The 20,552-nt window shown below is 42.1% G+C and overlaps 3 protein-coding genes across 4 annotated transcripts in view; 1 reads left to right on the top strand and 2 right to left on the bottom strand.

Moving 5' to 3' along the window:
• The window catches only part of LOC113010340 (uncharacterized), a 2,859-nt gene extending 627 nt beyond the window's left edge, over window positions 1–2,232 (top strand). Inside the window, exon 2 of the mRNA XM_026149379.1 lies at window positions 701–2,232. Coding sequence (XP_026005164.1) covers window positions 701–1,149 — 449 coding nt within the window. The 3' untranslated portion in view covers window positions 1,150–2,232. The remainder of the gene's footprint in view (window positions 1–700) is intronic.
• dusp28 (dual specificity phosphatase 28) overlaps window positions 1–8,730 on the bottom strand; it is a 16,927-nt gene extending 8,197 nt beyond the window's left edge. The window contains exons 1-2 of one of the 2 annotated variants that reach the window (XM_026149393.1): window positions 8,667–8,730; window positions 3,992–4,057 (exon numbers count right to left, since the gene is read on the bottom strand). The gene's annotated coding sequence lies outside the window, so the exon portion shown is untranslated. Of the gene's footprint in view, window positions 1–7; window positions 59–3,991; window positions 4,058–8,666 lie in introns of those variants that run through there. The other variant, XM_026149394.1, reaches the window with a different exon arrangement.
• Window positions 4,267–20,552, bottom strand: LOC113010742 (zinc finger protein 2 homolog). The gene is made up of 5 exons (XM_026149943.1): window positions 19,931–20,552; window positions 13,263–14,334; window positions 12,352–12,404; window positions 8,667–8,837; window positions 4,267–6,429 (listed from the first exon to the last, which is right to left on the bottom strand). Exons 1-5 carry the CDS (start codon window positions 20,082–20,084, stop codon window positions 5,411–5,413), a joined length of 2,469 nt encoding a protein of 822 aa, XP_026005728.1. The 5' UTR covers window positions 20,085–20,552; the 3' UTR covers window positions 4,267–5,410.

Below are 20,552 nucleotides of genomic sequence, written 5' to 3'. Positions count from 1 at the left end.
AGCTCACCTGCTAACCAGAAGGGTGGGGGTTCCCTCTGCTCCAGAGTGTCTGTGGGCAGGATGCTGAACCTGAGCTGCTGACTGTTGGATAGGTGCAGAAAAGTGTGTGTGACAGAATGGGTGAAGGAGACATGTTGTAGAGTAGAAAAGTGTCATTAGGACTTTTGTATTTTTTTGTGTGTTTGGTTTGTGAAATTAAATCAGAAGGAAACTAGTACCTGCACTTAGCTGATCTGTACTTGTACTCTGTGTACTGTATTAAATCTACTCTGCAGATACGTTATAACCAGATCTCTCTGAAACCCAAGTCACATCAGTTCCTCCTGTGAACTTCCAGCTACTTTTTCAACAAAGGTTTTGAATTAATCAGAAAATAATCACTATCATCTCAAAATAAAGACTCCCTGAAGCTCCTGGAGGGAGCTTGTCTGTTGGAATGGACGCAAGAGCATTTACAAAGATGTGGAAGAATATGTCAAACATGTTTACCTCTTAAAATTTCCCCAGCAGAGTAGGTAGGGAGGCAGAATAATGCCCTGGCATTTTATTTGCTTCTGACGGCTGGCACAGCTTATATGACACACGAGACGCGACCACAAGGTCTCAAACACCAACACAGAAGTTTAAATCACCTGCTAGGTCAGGATTGTACTCTGTGCTTATTTATGGACTGTTACTAACATTTATCTTGTCCCTGCAGACCACCCACAGCTCCACGTCACTGCAGCAGAGAAGGTTCTTCCTAAAAAGCGTCTCTGTAACCAGGAGAGGAACTGCAGCCTGAACCAGGAGGAACCAGGGCCTCCTCATGTTAAACAAAAACACAAGAAACTGTTGTCCAATCAGCAAGAACCAAAGCGTCCACAGATCAAAGAACAGCACAAACTCAGGAGGGAGGGAGTGCAGTCGGCACTGAAGCGTCACACCGAGAGCTTTGTGGCGACTCCTGTTTATGAGGAACATAGAGAACAGGAACCAAACGATGGCCAGATTCTCTTTCACAGCTCCCCAAACTGGAGTCTGATAGGAAGCAAGCACGTGAGGTCAGGATCAGCCGCAAACGTGGACGAGAAACAAAGAAGGAAGCGCAGAAGAAAGGCCAATGAAAGAAACTGTAGAAAACTCTCCCACGTCCAAGAGTCAGCATAAAAAAGTCTGCAAAATGTGAAGTGGGTAAAAAAAACTTGTATGAAAAAGTCCCAAATGCTGAAGCTTCCCAGGATCCGCACACGTGAAGCTGCACACGTGTGACACATAGTTGTAGGTTGTAAACTGTCACTCCACACAAGAAGTTGTGTTCAAGCAAGATTTGCACTAAATGTCACAGAAATACAGCAAACGTGTGTTTCAGGCTGCAAGAAAGCTGCACGAATATCTTTGGGGAAAAATATGTTTCGAAGTCAGTCACAAGCATTTCATACGTTTCAAAGATTTTTATTTGCAAATAAACTGCTGAACGAGTCGGTGTTTGCAGAGACAACGTGTGCTGCAGCTCAGCTTCTGGGTCAAATCCTGATTGTTCCTGCTTTATCACAGCTCCAGGATCAGTTTGTGAGCTTCTGCTCTTCCACCTGCTTTTTAAGGTTTGACCAAACTAACTGTCAGTCGATGACCAGCTGAACGTTTTCCAGCATATCACAAGAAAGTGATACCAAGTCGCTCGGAGGAGAATCAAATGAACATTTTGGATCTGTGACCAGGAAACTCCTGGGATTTACATACATTTGATTTATTTGGCAATAAAATTCTTTTAAAAGTGTGAAATGTTCCCGATGGTTCTCGATTACATCATAAAATCATGTAAAACAGCAAATTTGTGCCAGTAAAAAAAAACCAAGTCTATAAATGCAGACTAACAGAGCGAGCTGTGAGGCCATCTTTGAGTTTCTCTGAGGTCCTGGAGGAAAAGCTTACACGTTTGCACCACGTGTGTAGTTCCTGATGTCAGTATTAGAAACATTGTAAATATTCCGTTCTTTTTTTCTTTTATTTTAATAAATGAGGTGAATTAAAGACCGAAGCTCTAAATTCTAAATGAGTTTGTTACTGAGTAACTGTGCATGTCCTTTCAGCTTTCTTTATTTTATTAATCATGTATAAATGCACTAGTTGTACATAGATTGATACGTCTGATGTTTTGAAGATGTTTTGTCATCTTTTCATTGTTCAGGTTTTTTAAAGTGACACTCGAGTTCTGGACGTTTTCTTTAATAAATGATTCACAAACCAACAGTCGGCTCTCTGGGATCCTTCATCGCACTCGCGAGCGCTTAAGTCAGACATGGCGTCTCCTGCTGTTTCATCACTAAGCCCACACGTTTACAGATGTTTTGCTGTGGCCTCCATGTGAGAAACAGCTCATCGTTCGTTGGGCACTCAGCAGCTTCATTCTTCTGAAGCTCAGATTGAAATGTTGTTTTGACTAATAGACAGCAGGGGGCGCCTCCTCACATGCAAAAGGAAGCAAGAAAATGAACCTGCTCTTCTCTTGACCTCTGACCTCAGTAAATCATTTCCTGATGAGTTTGTCACAGAAACTGTGCTCCTGTGAATTCTGTGGGAAGGGTTTCAGTCAGAACAGCGATTTAACGGCTCGCCTGAGGATCCACACCGGTGTGAAGCTGCATACTTGCAAAACATGCAGGAAGTGTCTCCAAAATCACTCGAGCGTAGCGAGCCACGTGAGAATCTACATGTGGGAGAAACTACATCTGGAAAAAAAATCTGAAGAGGTTCAGCTTCATGACGCCCTTCGAGAGGATCATGAGAGTCCACGCAGACGAGAAGCTGTATTCTTGTTAACTGCGCGGGAAACGGTTCACTCAGAGCGGCAGCTTGAAGGTCCACATGAGGACTCGCATGGGCAGGAAGCCGTTTCCTGCAGGATGTGTGGGAAAAGTTTCAGAAGCAGCAGCAACCTGCCGGTCGACACGAGAACCACAGAGTGGAGAACGGGGAAGCTTCCAGGCGGGACGCCACAGAGCTGAAACATCAAATCACAGATGATGGAGAAATCATCTGTGACTGAAATGTCCATCACCCGGAGTCAGAGCGCTGTTAGAGGAGTTATGAATGCACCAACCCCGTGTTTGGGCTGGATATTAGTCTGATGACAGAAACCGGGTCAAGTGTCCTGACAACAGCTCAGTCTGTGGGCTGATCTAGTTTTTTCAGCTCTGAGCTGTTCTGTGTTTCACAAGACGACTGCAAAGAAATAAAGTCCTGTTTTTATTTATTGTTTTACTTACTTTGAACATAAAAGAACGATTCAGTTTCTTCCTCATCGTGATGAATAAATCATTTCATAGGTGCTGATGTCAATACTGGAAAGGTTCAGTCAGTGTATCTCTGTGAAAATACCGTCTTCAGTTTTTAGAAAATATCTAAAATACATTTAAACATCATGCTGTTAACTTTTCTAATATTTAAAATGTCAGCAGCTCAAATTCTTGGTATAAAAATGAGACGTGACAAGAAAACGAACGAGGAACTGAGACCGTCGCTTATTGAAAAAGAAATCAGCGCCTTTTGTTAGATTCACGCACCCTGTTTGACACATGTGAAGAACTGGTGATATTCTTCCTGCCTTACAATGTGTCAGATTCATGAAACAAGGTTTGTGTGTGATTCAACCCACAACCCGCTGTTTTCATTACATGCTCATTATAAAAATGTCTTTTTCGTCACAGAGACCTTTCGTATTTCAGAACGGTCTCATGTACAGAGACCAAGCTGAACTTGAACTTACACCGCCGGCCTGAGGGCGCCTTGGTGTTCCCCGAGACGAGCCGGAGGAGGTGGTGGTGGAGAGCGTGGTCTGGGCTTCTCTGCTGAGGCTGAGCCAGCCCCGGATAAGCAGAAGCGAATGGATGGATGGACATTTGACATGTTTTCTATGTTCTATTGTAATGTGACCTGTTTTTACATTTCACAGCCCATCCAGACTTTTAGGAATTTGTTTTAGTTTATGACTCACGTGATTTTCACTTACATTTAATCTTTTTGATCCGATTCTTCTGGCAGCAGAAAACCTTCACAGCAGTCAGACTTCATGTTTCTGTCATTAAAAACATTTACAGTCATGTCAGGGTAATAAAAAGACAGCTCTAAAGGTGTTTTCATATTTGTTTAATGCTGGTTTAAAATGCAGGCTGATGCTAATAATGCACAGCATCTTTCATTCTTTTTATTACTTTTAAATGTAATTTTGGGCTTTGACCAGCAGGAGGAACTAAACCCTGATAAAACAGAAACAGACAGGCTGACTACAATGTGCAAATTTTAATCAGGTGCCTCAGATGGAAACATAACGTAAAACCAAACAACATCATTTATATTTCATATAAAATCTGGAAAATTTCACACTTGACTCATAATCAGTTTTTCTGTACAATAGTTCAGTACGTTTAAATAAACCATGCAACACTCGTACTTTAAGTATTTTCAGAGTTACAGGCCCTCTAAGTACACAGAGGTGGGGTAAACCGTGGTCCTTATCAGTTCACCATGTTCTTCCAGCAGGTTCAGGAGAGAAACATTAACAGAGGTTTTAAAGTCTTTAATTTCAGATGAAACATTAACACCTCACACATTTAACAAGATCTTCTTCATTTTGACCTCCTTCACTCCTGCTGTGTAGCTTCAGTTACCCTTGCAATACAACAAAGTTATACAATTACTGCTATTATGACACCAGGTGATACTTGGAGTATAAATTACTGTTAGGTGAATGAACCTGAGTAACTGGTGCTAAAAGAATGATTGTTATCCAACATCTACATCTAATATTGCCTCAGCTGCGTGTCCCAATCACAAACACTGCACACAGGAACAAGCTGAGACAACGTGCTCTGACATAAAACTATTTGAAACAGGAGCGATGTAACACAGAATGCAGTCATCTGAAAATCGTTTGAACGTTATATCTGCCTGCAGAAAGCACACTGACAACATTTCAAATGTTGTACAGGCCTCAGAATACAACCCACTGAATCCATGACATCATCATACGCCCTTACAAACATCCACATTTCAATAAGACCTATTCAATAAAAACTGAAATGCACTTATTACAGATTCACCACATCTACTGGACAATTTGACAAAGATTGATTGTGCAGTCTGACACACTGATCCAGGCCCAGGCAGCTTCAGCGAACACAGCCTGCTATACATCGCTTAAAAACTGAAAGCTCTACTTAACGACTTCTGTTCCCAGACGTATTTTCCACTCAGACATTACAGGCCTGACTTTCCTCCTGAGAGTCTGTGGGCTGTTAAACTAACACTGAGTGAAACTCTTCCCACATGTCTGGCAGGACTCCTTCTCCTGCAAATTTATATTTTCATGTGTGCAGACACGTTACGACGATTGATGAAGCTTTTCCCACACTTTGCAAGAGTACGGTCTCTATCTATTGTGAATCCTCATGTGGACGTTCAAACCGCCGCTTTGAGTGAAACTTTTGCCACATATTGTACAAGAGTAGTCCTTCTGGCCTGTGTGGATCTTCATGTGTCGCAGCAAATGGCCACTCTGCCTGAAGCTGTTTCCACACAGTTTACAGGAATACGGTTTCTCGCCCGTGTGGATCGCCGTGTGCCGTTTGAACGCTGAAGCGTCAGAGAACTTTCTCCCACAGCTCTTACAGATGTGCGGTTTGTCACCCGTGTGGATTCTGCTGTGGACGGTCAAATCACTACTCTGACAGAAGGTTTTCCCACATATTTTGCAGGAATACGGCTTCTCTCCCGAGTGAATTAACGCATGCCGTTTCAACGCCGATGACTGAGAAAAGCTTTTCCCACAGGCATTACAAAGGTAGGGCTTCTCGCCTGTGTGGATTCTCATGTGAATCAACATTTTATCTCGAGCTCGGAAACCTCTCCCGCATGTTTCACAAGAAAACGGCTTCTCCTCTGCGATGCCACTTTGGTGATACTTCATTATATAAAGCTGATAGAACTCTTTCTCGCAGGTGCTGCAAGCGTACGGCTTCTCTGAGGTTCTGTGTTGGTTCCCGTCATCTTGAAAGTCTTTCCCACAAACATCACATTTACTGACAGAGTCTAAATTGCTGTCACTGTTTCTGTGACGGCTCTGCTTTGGTTTCAGCTCTGCATTTCTAGTTGATCCTGAGGCTACATCAAAGCTTCCTTCGTTCAAGCTCTCAGTTTCAGGAGAGCTGGGAGAGAGGAGCTGATCACAGTTTGATTCTGACTCGCTGAGGTCACTGTCCTCATAAGCAGGAGTCACCATAAAAGTATCGATCTCCTCCTTTAGTAGGAGCTGCTTTCCCTCCTGACTGATGAAGAGTTCTTCCTCTTCCTCTTTGATTTGTGGAGGTTCTGGATCCTCCTGGTCCAGACTGGAGTTTCTCTCCTGGTTACAGAGCTCCTCTTCCTCATTCTGACTGACACACAGAAGATCTGAGGGGACAAACGGACACATGAAAAGTTCCTAGTGTGACGATTACGTTCTGGGGAATGTAACCACATGTTTTTAAACCAGCAGGGACAGTGTTTTTATCTTAGAGAGTTTTGAAATGTGTTCTGCTGCTCTTAATTTGAATATTTCTTTTTAGTTCTACTCACTTCCTCACAAGGATTTGCCCTTTGCTCAGCCCGCAGTGTGAGCAAGATTGTTGTTAATAACTTACCTGGTTAAATAAGGGTTACCCTTAGTATAAATTGGCATTACATGAAAGTACTGCATGTCCCCATTTTAAGTTCAGTTGGTCTGTCTTCCATACAAAACACAGATGTTTAGGATGTGAAGTCATAGTGGGTTTTTTTTTTAAAATTCACATCCTGCCTCATTTTGTTTTTTAACAACTTTTAAACACAGAAATTCACAAGGAAAAAAAAAATCACGACGTGCTTTTAGTTTAAACAAATGATTTGTGTCGACAGACTTCAGGCCAAACATGCACCAAATGGGCAATACTACAGGACCACACCTGCTAATCTTTAAACCCAGGTGTTTACAGTCCCGCTGCCACAGCTGTAGAAATATCAAGCTTCTAGCCAAGCAGCCCTCAAACCAAACAACAGAATGTTTGGTTTGAAAGAGCTCACTGAATTTGAGCGTGGTGTTGTAAGAAGATGCCATCATTGCAACATGTCAGTTTGTGAAGTTTCTTCCTTCCTGGTTATTCAACAACCAACTGTTGATCAGATTATATAACACATAAGTCACCGATACTATTGCCTCAGTAAATGCAGAGCTCCAAACCAATTTCTTTATATTTAGATAGGAAATAGAAGGTGGGTACTGTGATCAGTAGAAACATGTGCAAACATATGTGGAATTAAAGTAAATAAGGCAGAAACAGAGTTTGCACAACACACGACTAAAGCAAAGATTCTGCACCGTATTAAATCAGAGTGTAATAAAAACTAAATGAATGCAGCATCTAATGATAATAGTAAAGTACGTAAGTATAAAGCAGCTCTTTGGAGGGGCTCCTTTTTTGCAACGCTACCTAAATCTTGTGCTATATTAATGTAATAATAAAATAATATCAATGAGAATATAAACTTAAAATTTAAACTAAAGTTAACTTAATAAATGTGCTCTGCTTAAATCACTCAAGTAGAAAACGAGCAGAGAAAAAGAAGGAACATTTCCTTTGCCTACATAGTAAGGGGTGTCAGGAAAATGAGTACAGTCGGAGGTTAAAGTGGATTTAAGCAGGCTGTGAAAGCCTAAAATTGGTTGTAGTGGTTCAGCTCAGGGAAAGACTCACCACTGCTGTTGAGAGCTGCAGTAGAATTTCTTTGTGAACAGGCTGTGATCAGCTGATCTAAGGTTTACGGCTTTTTGTGGATTTACACAACTGAATTTAACAAGCAGATGTTTCATGAGTTGTCCTGCTCCATCCTTTTGCATGGTTTAGAATCAGCTTGCTAAATTCACAAGACCTTCCCCAAAAACAGACGCCATCTGGATGAGAGCAAATTCCCTCATCCATTCTCTGCTGCTCGTCTGTATATACCTTTCAGCAGTGATGGATTCTTTCCAGATGTGGATGCTGCCAGTTTCACAAGCACTGATTCATCTCCCTCCATACATCAGAGAGACAAGCTTTTGAACTGAACACTGATGGCCAGTCTCATCTTTAGTCTTGTGTTCAAATTAAATTACCATTCGACCAAAATGGTTTTCATTCTCCCTCGGTCCATTTTAAATGAGCTTTGGCAGCATTTCTGGATCACGCTACAGCAAACTGCTCACAGACATGATTTCTGGACGCTTTCCTGAGACCATGCTGTGATTTCCATGACAGCATCATTTCTGACCTGCTGCCAATTAAGCTAATTAGATACAAAATGTTCCTCCATCTGTTTCTTCTTAGTACCACCTCCATTTTCCAGCCTTTTCTTTCTCCCGTCCCAACTTTTCTTTGAGCTGTCAAAAATGATTTTGTCTTAAAATTGTCCATTTCTCAGTTTAAAGACTTGATGTGTTCTTTGTGAATAAAATATGGGTTTATGGGATGTGCAGACTATTGCATTCTGGTTTTATTTACATTTTTCACAGCAGCCAGCTATTTGGGATTTGGGTTGTATGTAATTTGGCGTTTCTCTCTCCTTTTTTCCTCTTTGGGAAAAACCTGCAGCTCCCTGCTACCCCTAAAACCCTGCAACATGTCATCGTTTCTTACCGATTCTGTGTAACTTTATCTCAGGCTTCCAGCTGATGTCCAGCAGCTCCTCCTGACAGCGGACGAAGGTTCGCTCCACATCCGTCTGACAGAGTTCATGAGCCGGAGGAAAACACTGAGCTGAAGACATCCTGCCTCCAGCAGCTAACGCTGCTAGCGCCTGCGCCGCTGCTGTTTACGACCCGAGTGTCACACTGTCGAGTTCCGGCAGAAGAGAAGGGAGTGAACTGTTGTTCCGCCCGTGTTTTATTGGAGCTCCACGCTGAGCTCCCACTTTTTAAAGGGATTCGGCCGTGAAAGTACATTTTATATTTCAGAAAATCAAGAAGTTTAAGGTTTAGAAAGAGCCAGCTGCGCCCATAAGAAAACATTTAATTAAAAATAATAAATAAGTAACTAAATAAATAAACAAACAAAAATAAAGGAAAGGAGAAACATCTGTGATCGTTTAACAGTGAGCTACTCATCCTATAATGCACTGCACATTAGTGTGTGATGTTCCTCTTTTATAGAAAACTATATTTAAGAGCCTGCAGGTCTAAAAAGACTCCCGTGTGATATTATACAAAGTTTGTGTCAGTATTGATGCACTGACTGTGCAGTATTATTTCTACGTTCCTAGAAAACCTAAATGTGTTACTTTATCTCATCTTTAATCTTCTTTTTAAACTTACAGTATTACCTTTTGTGTCAGTGACAGAGTTGCACTATATTTTGTTGTATAGAATAACATAATAGGCGAGCACATTGGTGTGGTGGTTAGCTCTGGTGGCTCACAAACTAACCACCACACTCCTGCACCTGGCCAGGTTCTTCCTGTTTGTGTGGATTGTCTCCGGCTTCCTCCCACACTCCAAAGACATGGGGTTAGGTTAATTTAGGTTCATTGGTGATTTTAAATTACCCATAGGTGTGAATGTGAGTGCTAATGGTTATCTGTCTCCCCACAACCCTGAAAAAGATAAATGATAACAGTAATAGAACGACAACAATGCTATTCTGTTGTAATGATTTCAGCCTCATGTCAGCACTAATGATGGTGAGTCGCCTCCTGGAACACCCAGATTAATCACCTGGGTAGACTTTCCCACCTAGCAAGAAACAGTCCACCAGCAGCCAAGTCAAAGTTTCGACATGTTTATTTTTTAAATATAAAAGATTGCTGTTATATCAAATATGATACAATATATGAATTTAGTTGTTTATGATGGTTTGGAAAAACAAAGAAACACCTGAAACACAGCTCGTTAGTCGGCTCAGATATGATGTTACTGTACAATAAACCTTTGTTTTAAACTTAGATTAAATAAATCACCACAATGCATAACGGATTTTTACAAGATGGACAGGATTATACAGAACTTCAAATGAATGACATTTTTCAAAATACTTCTGAGAAAAAAAAAAGGATTACATTGATATTAAAGGTTATTTGTCAGCAAAACTCAAGCACAGAAGTTAAACCTCATAATTAGCAGACGTCTTCATTCGTTTGTGATTCTGTAACAGTCGTTAAGGATAAATTATTTGACACCTTAAAATTCGCACTTTGTTCTGCCTGACACAGAGTTACACTTCATTCAACCCGTCTCACACAGTGTGACACAACAAGCTCTTAAACATCATCACTGTTAAAGTCAGAAGGCACTTGGAGTCTGAAAGCTCTGCTGTGAATCGTGCTCACTCAGAAATATTTGATGAAAGGGATGTTTTTTTGAAAATGTAACTAAAGAGACGCTCCTCTGACCCGACACAATTACTCACAAGTTATTCCAGAAGATTATCCGACCCTGCTGAACTCGGCCCGGGGTTTAGTGTTGGCTAACCCACCGTACTAACAGGATGGTCGTGATCTTTTAAGATCCCAAAGTCATTAAATTTTAAAGAACTGAAGTGTTTATGTGGCTATTTTTGGTCTTAAACTACGCACCTGATAGGATGTACTGTTACAAGCAGACTGCTGCTTGCTGATCAACAGCAGACGTGTTTCTAAGTCCCAGGTGTCAGACCGGTAAATGTGTGTGGAGCTGTGAGATGAGACGCTGCTGTAAAACCAGGAGAGCCACAGACGACTAATTCAGACACCTCTGTGTGAAGTTAATTAAAACAAATAAAAATGAGGTGCAGTGCAAACCGCTGGGGAACAGCCAGAACATCACAGGTCTGTCATTAACTGTTAAAGTCTGTGTGGAACGGCTTCTGCTTGAAAAACAAACACTGACCGACTGAGTACAAAGTGTAGCTGCATTAGTCAGATAAACAGATTATTAGCCTGGTCACCTCACAGAGAGAAGGTTTTGGGTTCAAACCATCATAAACAGTCTCATCTCTCCTTGTGTCAAAGGCTGGCTCCTCTAAATTGGATGGCACAGCAAAGAAGAGCTGAGTGTAACAAAAGGCCTTCATGGGGGTAAAAACAGCAAAATTATAAATGTTATTAACTGTTTATATTGGTACTGGGACATACACAAGGTCTAATTTCATAACTGGATGTGAATGTTTCAAATACTGCCGAGCAGCTTTAATCTCTGATATACTGTCTGCTAGGGCTGCCACAAACGATTATTTTGACAGTCGATTAGTCGCCGATTATTTTTTGCGATTAGTCGACTAATCAGATCATCATCCATTGGACGTACAGCTTATCGCACCAGCAGCATTTGCTCTTATATAACTATCATTAGCTTACAGCTTTAAGTGTTTAAGGTCTGTGCTAACTAAAGACAAGATGATAGTTTATTAAATTTTAATGAAATTTGCAGATTGTTTCGGTGAAGTTTAATAAACTCCTTGCTATCTAAAATATAACAGGACACCGGAGTAAATTCTCCAGCATCTCACACTTCTGATAATCAGCTGTCTGCTTGACGTTTATTCAGCTGTGCAAAAACTATAACTTTAATCTCAGCCAAACCAATTTACTCAGGAACAAATAAAACACTGAAAAAAGCCAAACAATAACATTTTAAGTTATCTAAGTGACTCATATATCATGTTTAACCTGAGCAGCGAAAGACGGCGGTGGGTTTGAAAACGATTTGCCGGGAGTCCGGTGTTCTCACAGCTCTAGTGACCTAGCCCCCGGCTAGCTATCGAGCTAGTGGGTAACAGACGTCTCCGAAAACGTCGGAGCGCTTTTGAAAATATGTGGTGTCTTGATAAACTGAGCAGATATTTGAGGTTTACACAGCTACATTCTCCATGAAAATATGTTAAACGTTTATTTTGTGACCCAGAAAGAATAATAAGAGTAATATTAAAACTAACTAGCTGCCGCCATTGTTGGAAACTGCGCTGGGCTGCACTATGAATTCTGGGACACAGCTTCTTCTTCTTCCGGGTTTAACGGCAGCTGGCATCCTTGTACATGCAGTGCTGCCATCTTCTGTTTCAGTCCGTTATTACACTCTTAAATCCTGCTACTTATTCCTGCGTCTTTTGTGATCTTACAAAGCTTCAAACGACGCGTCGACTATTAAATCAGTTGTTGACGATTTTGATAGTCAACGTAATCGTGACTAGTCGACTAATCGTGGCAGCCCTACTGTCCACTATAAAACACTGAACAGTGTGCTGAGGAGGGGCTGATATTAACCATTCAGTCGGCATGATGCCGACAGGATACAATCAATAAGCCACAACGGACTGACTTCAACACCGCAAATATGACATAAAGTCACATCACATGCGGCATAACGTGCCGCCTTCAGGAGCAGCAAACGCAGAAGAAGGAGGATACTGAAGAAAGTGCAGATGTGCACCTAGAGAGCAGCTGTTGGACCTTCACTGAGGGCCATCTCATCTGAAGCTCCGCCCACACACGATGGCATTCATTATTTAAGGCTAACAGGTGTTTTTACCTGGAGACACAAAACATTGTACCAGAGTTTGAAAGTAGAAGTCTGAGAGGAGTTTGTCTCACAGCTGCACTTCATTAACACAAATGAGCCAGATGTTGACTGATTCAGAACAGCAGCATGAAAACATGACATCACAGCTAACCACAACATAACAAGCATGTTTAGGACTGATTCTGCATCCCTGTGCCGAACACATGATAGCAGAGCATAAGAACAACTTATTCCAACTGTTTTGTCTTTGTGTTTTCACTTCTATGAGGATATTGAAATACTTTATATTTTACATCTTTCTGGCTTAATCAGATTAATTATCTGGTGTTAAAATGTTAAAAACATGCTCTGGCATTTTAAAGTTGTTAATTCAACTTCCTGAAAGTCAAAAATATAGAAACTGAGCTAGTCTTTGACATCCTGCAGTAAAATAGATGGAACTGATGCCATGACTTAAATAAAGTATTTATAAGGAGTCACTACTACCTCCTTAAATAAAGGTTACGCTGACTTGTTTCACCATCTTGTGGTACAAAGTGGTATTGCATGAAAGCACAGCCCAGCCTTATTGTGCTCTAGTTGATATCTCTTCAGCACAACACACAGATGTTGTGAACATAAAGTCACAGCAGTTTTTGTGACTTTAAATTACCACAAGCATATTCATAATATTTTTCCCGACAGGTGTTTCAGGGCCCTGACATCTCACCTGTATGGGTTCCCGTAGCGACCAGATTGTTATCACTCCCCCTTGGTGCCTTTCCCACATTTTTTGCAAGCGTGCGACGTCTCTGCTGCGTGCGTTCCCATGTGGTTCTTTAGCGTTGCGGCGTATTTAAATCGTTCCCCACAGGTGTTGCAGTGGTAAGGCTTCTCACCTGTGTGCGTTCTCATGTGAACAGTTAAATTGCTACTTCGACTGAAACTTTTGCCACACGTTTCGCAGGAGTACCACTTTTCACCCGTGTGCGTTCTCATGTGAACTGTCAGATTCCCGCTCTGAGTGAAACTTTTCCCGCAGATTTTACAGGAATACGGTTTCTCACCTGTGTGGATTGCAGCGTGTTTTTTAAACGCGGATAAGTTGGTGAATCTTTTCCCACAGGTGTTGCAAGCGTACGGCTTCTCACCTGTGTGGGTTCTCATGTGAACCAACAGAGTCGCACTGTGCCTGAAACATTTCCCGCACGTTTCGCAGGAATACGGCTTCTCGCCTGTGTGGATCGATGTATGCCTTTTAAGTGCCGATAGGTCAGTGAATCTTTTCCCACAGGTGATGCACAGGTGTGACTTCTCACCTGTATGATTTCTTTCGTGATATTTCATGAAATAAATCTGATAGAATCTTTTTCCACAAGTGCTGCAGGCGTACGGCTTCTCGCCTGTGTGGATTCTGTAATGTTTCTTCATCTGGAAATTATACTTGAAGGTTTTTCCACAAACGTCACATTTTACAGACTTTTTCCCCACGTCAGGTTTACGCTGACTGTGTGATGTGACAGCTTTCGCGGTGCTTCTGGTACGCTGATGTAGCTCCTCTGGCTGTGGCTCTGCATTTGTCGTAGATCCAGAGTCCACATACTTGTGCTGAGGTTCACTGAGGTCACTTTCATCATAAGTAAGAGTCACCATAATTGTCTCGCTCTCCTCCTTCAGGATAAGCTGCTCTCCCTCCTGACCGGTGTAGAGCTCCTCCTGTTCCTCTTTAATCTGTACTGGTTCTGGTTTCTCCTGGTCCACAGCAGAGGCCTCTTTCTGCTTACAGAGCTCGATGGAAACCTTCTCCTCCTCTTTGCAGTCATCTTCCTGTGGAAGGTCTGCAGAGATAAAAGGGAGAAAGAATTAGTTCATACTGTGATACGACAAGGTTTGTTCTGATGGACGATGACGTCTCGGATTGATGAGGGTCAAAGTGACTGATGATACCTCAACAATTAGCCCGATTTTTATGCAACTTCTCCAGTTGCTCATTATGAAAATATCATGTTTATTCTGATATTCATAATAAATGAAATCTTGGCTTCATGTCGCTCCTCCACACGTAACAAACACCTGCAACACAAATGTTTCTGAGCATGTTTGGGCACAAGTTCACGCCCAGACTAGAGATGGCACGATACCACTTTTTTATGTCCGATACCGATACCGATATCATAAATTTGGATATCTGCCGATACCGATATGAATCCGATATAGTGTTTTTTAATCAACAAAACTGTTTTTTAAATATCTTGCTGCATTTTGTATAAGTTCATACTCAAGTTTAAAACAACAACTACAATAAAGCTATTCTGTTATACCTGTATGCAAAAAAAAATATTTCATAGTTCAGCAATACTGATCAATCTAATAAACTTAAACCTACACCATCCTCCCTATTCTGGTATTTTAAAGAGTACTTAGCATAAATATTAAGCAACCTAACTAATAGGGTTCCAACTCCCAGCAACAACAAAAATAAATAAATAAAAAATAGGGAACCACCCCTCACGCTCCACCTCATGATGCTTAATCGACGTAATCAACCTTAATTTGATGCAGTGTGAAAAAAAATGCACAGAAATCAATTATTTTTCAAGAAATATTAAATAGATTCAACATCTTTCTTCAACAAAATTGCAGAATTCACAGATGGTACCTTCCCAAAGGAAAAAGTACTATAGCTTACTAGGGTATATACAGTATATATATATTAGACTTAATAGTCACTATGTACAGTAATTGACTTCTATTCATTTTACATCAAATTAAAACTTTGGGTGTCAGATAATTATTTATTAAAAGCTAGACATTTTAAATGAGAATAAGAAAGAAAAGTATGTCTTTGTGCCCCTTTTCCCAGTTAATGCCCTATCGGCCCCCCTGGCTAAACTTTGCTAGATCCGCCCCTGCACAGTTACCAGCCGTCAGCTACGTAGAAAAAGATCCTGGAGTAGAAAGTAATATTAAATAAATTCTAACAACAGCTGATCAAGCTTAAACGTGCTGCTGTTGTTCAGCCGCTGGTTTCCTCTTTCTGGTGCAAAGTGGGCCAAAAACAAACGAGAGACACGGACTCGCGACAGAAAAGCCGATCAGCTGATCGTTAAGCAGTTTCATGATTGAAGTAGCAGCCGGAGAGGCAGTCGCTCCATATATCGTTTGTTAAGCTTAACGCAGGAATGCTTTACAAACATTCAGAGATGGACTTACACACTTGCTTTACTTCTCTCGGGGATAACTTTGTCGGAGATGAAATGCCGGGTTGCTAGCGAAGCTCCACATGCTATCCAGACCACCGACAGGTCCGGCATGCCACAGCCGCTCTATCACGTGATGCATACTGCTCTGACGTGCTAACGTTCTGAGGTGAGTTACGGCGTGTTGCAAGTTTTGTGAGGTGCTTTCGTGATATTTAATGGATCGGATTACATTTTTTATTTTTCTCCGATATCCGATCCAGTAATTTAGGTCAGTATCGGACCGATACCGATACATAATATCGGATCGGTCCATCTCTAGCCCAGACCTCTGCTCAAGTTAAGTCGTGTGTGGCGTGGCAGGTGACGATCCATCATCATCAACTGAGAGATGACAGGAAGATATTTTTGACAGCTGGAGCTTCTTTTATTGTTGTTTTCCCCAAGCATCTTGTGACCACATTTACTCTTTAACTCTGAAAAACCTAAAATCTGAAAATCTACCTGTCTGATTGTGACCGCTCACATCGGGGCACTTGTCTTTGATCCCACTGAGTTCTAAAGTTGCAGAAACAGAGAGAGGCATCTGCAGAGTCAACGGCCGAGCGCTCATTCCTGTTACACGTCTTTGAAGAAGAACTTCCTCTGGATGTCCCTGCCTGCAGCACACGTGCAGCTGATGCACCGTAAGGTTAATTCTCCACAGATGAGTTTGCACAGTGATGAAAAACAGGCATATAAAACCAACAGAGTGTTTTCTTCATTTATTTTATCCCAGATGTTGCCACCTCAGTGAAGGTTAAAGAGTTACCGACATAAATGAGTATCCTCACAGAGTGTGACCATCAACGATTGCTGGCTCCTTAAACTGGTACTCACACATCAGCACTTTCAGGTCCTCTGCTCCAAGCAGTGCTTTCATACTTTCAGTTAAGTCATTTGTTTGAAACACTAAACTCTTAAACTTGTGTGCAGCCACTGATCATGCAACCCAAGAGTGTACAGGGCTGTGAGCCTGAAAATCATCAGCGTTGGTTCCTAGTCCAGTTGTATCCACAGCATCAAGGTCATGGGCAGATCTTCTATGGGCAGTTCAGACCATCCAGAAAGGTCTCTGTGCCCCCTCTGCTGAATTCTACTACATATTACTACTACTGCATATTCTACTGAAATACTTCTACAACTAGAAGTAAACTGAAGTGATAGTGTTTGGTAATGACAGAGTTAAACATCATCGTCAGAGTAAGATCAAGCTAAACCTCATTCATCTGTAAAAGTCTTTAAAGCCCGAACAAAAGGAAACGAGCAGAGATGAGACGCTTACAGTCTCAGTGTAAGCGTCTCTGGCTCTGTCCACCATCCAGGGGAAGAAACCTTTTGCACTTGTGCCGTTTCTGGCTGCATTTCTCTCTCAGTGCACTGAGACAGAGCGCGCAGGGTCACGACTTGTCCAGTGTTACCCAGGATTACCCGAGCGCAGTGACAGCATCAGCCGCTTGCCTCTCTGCCATTAAGGGCTCGGTGCCTTTCTATTAGAACAGACACTGTTACTCAGCAGTGCTTTATTGTTTTGGTACTTAACTTCGTCTAAAATAATAAAATGAAAGTTGTGTTATTTGTAATGAAGGAATCATCAATAACTGCACATAAAAAAATGTTAGGGCAATATTTCTGTTTCATGTGTTTGAAAGAAAAAAAGTTACACATGAGCAGTAACTGTCACTGGTTTCTGGTGTTTTCCAATAAAACCAGAGTGAATTCATACTGGAATGATACAGCACGGTCTCTGGCATTTTCCTGCGGCTGCTGGCTGGCTTTTACGTGTGCACCGAACCACAAATGTCAGATTTAAAATATATTTTCATTTTAAATTGGAGAAACTAGTCAAAGTCACCACATCCCCGCTTCAGCGGCTCCTTTGTCAGCGGCTCCTCCGCGCTCTCCGCCCCGGCTGGACTCACCCTGTGACGGCTAAGCTAACAGCGTCCGCCCGGTGTTCCAGATCTACTGGCGTTTAGATCAACTGGCGTTGGTCGAACAGATGTGTGTCAGTCTTGCGTTTCAGGAGCTGCTACCGACAAACCAGCAAAAAAACGCCAAATGTGTCATCTGTGACACTTGTGAGGTTGTCTCAAACACACTCCGTCAGTCTTGATGCTGTCGAACAACAAAATGTTTAAAAATGTGGCGAGTTTACCTGGTGATATCCTCATGCGCGACGCGATCGCGAAAACAGCAAACAAGTAACACCACGCCGATGTTGTCCACAGGACAGCAAGAGTAAACGATCGGGAGACTCTTGTCGTCGTTATCGTTCCCCTCGCACGGTTTATTTCTCCGAATTCAGCGTTTTTGCTTCACAACTACAGCGTGCTGTTTACTTTGTGCACTAACATGGAGTCGAGTCAACCAGCGCCACCTCTGGCCAAGTGCCACAGCCTACAGCCAGATCAACCTGTGACACATCTGCACCACGTTTGAATTCGTGTCATGCACATTTGTACCTTTCAATTGTGTCTGTTTGTGCGTCATGCAAACAAACCTTTGAAATGAATGAAATGATATCATGTATTTATTATCAGCCTACATTTGTACAAAATGCCAAATGACATACACATAAGAATCACCATCCTGATATCAATACTTTTGCCCATACGAAAAATGTCGTGAACACACTAATATTTCACCAGTGTTGTAACATCACATGTCGTTAGCGTAGTCTGCCTGTGTCTTCCCTCTGCAAACAAACATGTTAGAGTTGGTTGTGATATACAGTCTGCATAAGTGTGGTCAATCTAATAAACATTTATAAGGAGATGGCAGTTACTGTGAATGTACAGCAGTTACACAGTGATTAGTAATAAACAGTCAGACAATGACCCTGACAACCTCATTCAATCTTGCAGATTGCACCTTCTGTGGAAAGTGGTACCACACGGTGTGTGTGGACTTCCCCTGTGCAGAAGGCGACTACAAATGTTGTGGGTGCTAAATAAACAGAAAAAAGTGATCCCTGTTGTCTTTGCTTACTGATTGTTTTTAGTGTTGACAATCCACATTGCTGGCATTGCATCTGTCAACATGTTTGTGGGCAGATTTGGATGTACCAGGGGTAAGTGCAGCCACTCAGCCTCTACTCAATGTGATCATAGCAGCAGGTGCAGATGTGTCACAAGTTAATCTAGTAGTGGGCTATGGTCATGTGTTAGTGGTGGGAACAGTCATATCCACTCACTCTCACTGGCTGTTTATTACTAATCACTGTGTAACTGCTGTGAATTCACAGTAACTGCCGTCTCCTTACAAATCTTCATTAGATTAACCACACTTATACAGACTGTATATAACTCCAGCCATGTTGATGGATTGCCTATATTGGCTGGAAATATTCATTTTCAGGGAAAAGACACAGACAGACGATGCTTACAGGATGTGATGTGACAACACTAATGAAATATTGATGTGTCATATTTGTCCAAGGCGTATTTCATTGTTATGGAAAAAGAGAATATTAAAATCATGATGACCAATTGGAGTGGTGATTTCTATGACTTTGTGTATATAATTTGGAATTTTGTACAAATGTAGGCTGATAATAAATACATGATATCATTTCATTCTTTCCAAAGGTTTATTTGCATGACGCACAAACAGACACAATTGAAAGGTACAAATGTGCATGACACGAATTCAAACGTGGTGCAGATGTGTCACAGGTTGATCTGGCTGTAGGCTGTGGCACTTGGCCAGAGGTGGCGCTGGTTGACTCGACTCCATGTTAGTGCACAAAGTAAACAGCACGCTGTAGTTGTGAAGCAAAAACGCTGAATTCGGAGAAATAAACCGTGCGAGGGGAACGATAACGACGACAAGAGTCTCCCGATCGTTTACTCTTGCTGTCCTGTGAACAACATCGGCGTGGTGTTACTTGTTTGCTGTTTTCGCGATCGCGTCGCGCATGAGGATATCACCAGGTAAACTCGCCACATTTTTAAACATTTTGTTGTTCAACAGCATCAAGACTGACGGAGTGTGTTTGAGACAACCTCACAAGTGTCACAGATGACACATTTGGCTTTTTTTTTGCTGGTTTGTCGGTAGCAGCTACTGAAACGCAAGACTGCCACACATCTGTTCGACCAACGCCAGTTGATCTAAACGCCAGTAGATCTGGAACACCGGCCTGAGAGCGCAGCGCTGGTCCTTCTCCTCCCGGGCCTGCTGCCCCACGTACCTGCAGAGTCTGCAGTCCAGCTCAGGGCCCGGTGCTGCTGGTGCAGCTGCTCCTCGTACTGCAGGACGGTTTTCTCAAACTCCTTGAAGATTTCCTCCGCTGCGGCGCTCAGACGCTCCTTCACGAACAGCCTCAGATGCTGAAGAGCGGACATGGTTCCTCCAGCAGCTCCACCGAGCCTCAGCGATACAAAACACCGTCAACCTCCAGCTGCCAGCTTCCGACGTCCACACAGCCGTGAAGTTTCAGTCCACTTCCGCCGGAAGCTGCTTTTCCTCTAAAAATAAAACGCGCTCTACGGAAGCTTAATGCATCCACTGGCCAAGAAATACAAATTAAATTTATAAACATTTATAACAGAGTTTTTATGAAAGAGCTTTTGTCTTCTTCTGGCTGCTTCCTCATCGGGATTACACAACAGTAAATCCTCGCTCTTTCTCGCCCTATCCTTGGCATCCTCCTCTGAGCTCCTCCTTTCCTCCTGCCTGTCAGCTCCATCTCCGGGATCCTTTGGTCCTTCCAAACCAGCTCATTATTGCTTACTAAAATCCCCAGATGCTCTTTGGGATTTTAAGATATGTTATTAATTTGGAAAAAAGGGACACGATTCTTTTTTAAATCA

This window comes from Astatotilapia calliptera, chromosome 18 (assembly GCF_900246225.1).
Source record: "Astatotilapia calliptera chromosome 18, fAstCal1.2, whole genome shotgun sequence".
NCBI lineage: Eukaryota > Metazoa > Chordata > Actinopteri > Cichliformes > Cichlidae > Astatotilapia > Astatotilapia calliptera.
This window is presented reverse-complemented; position numbering and strand designations above follow the sequence as displayed.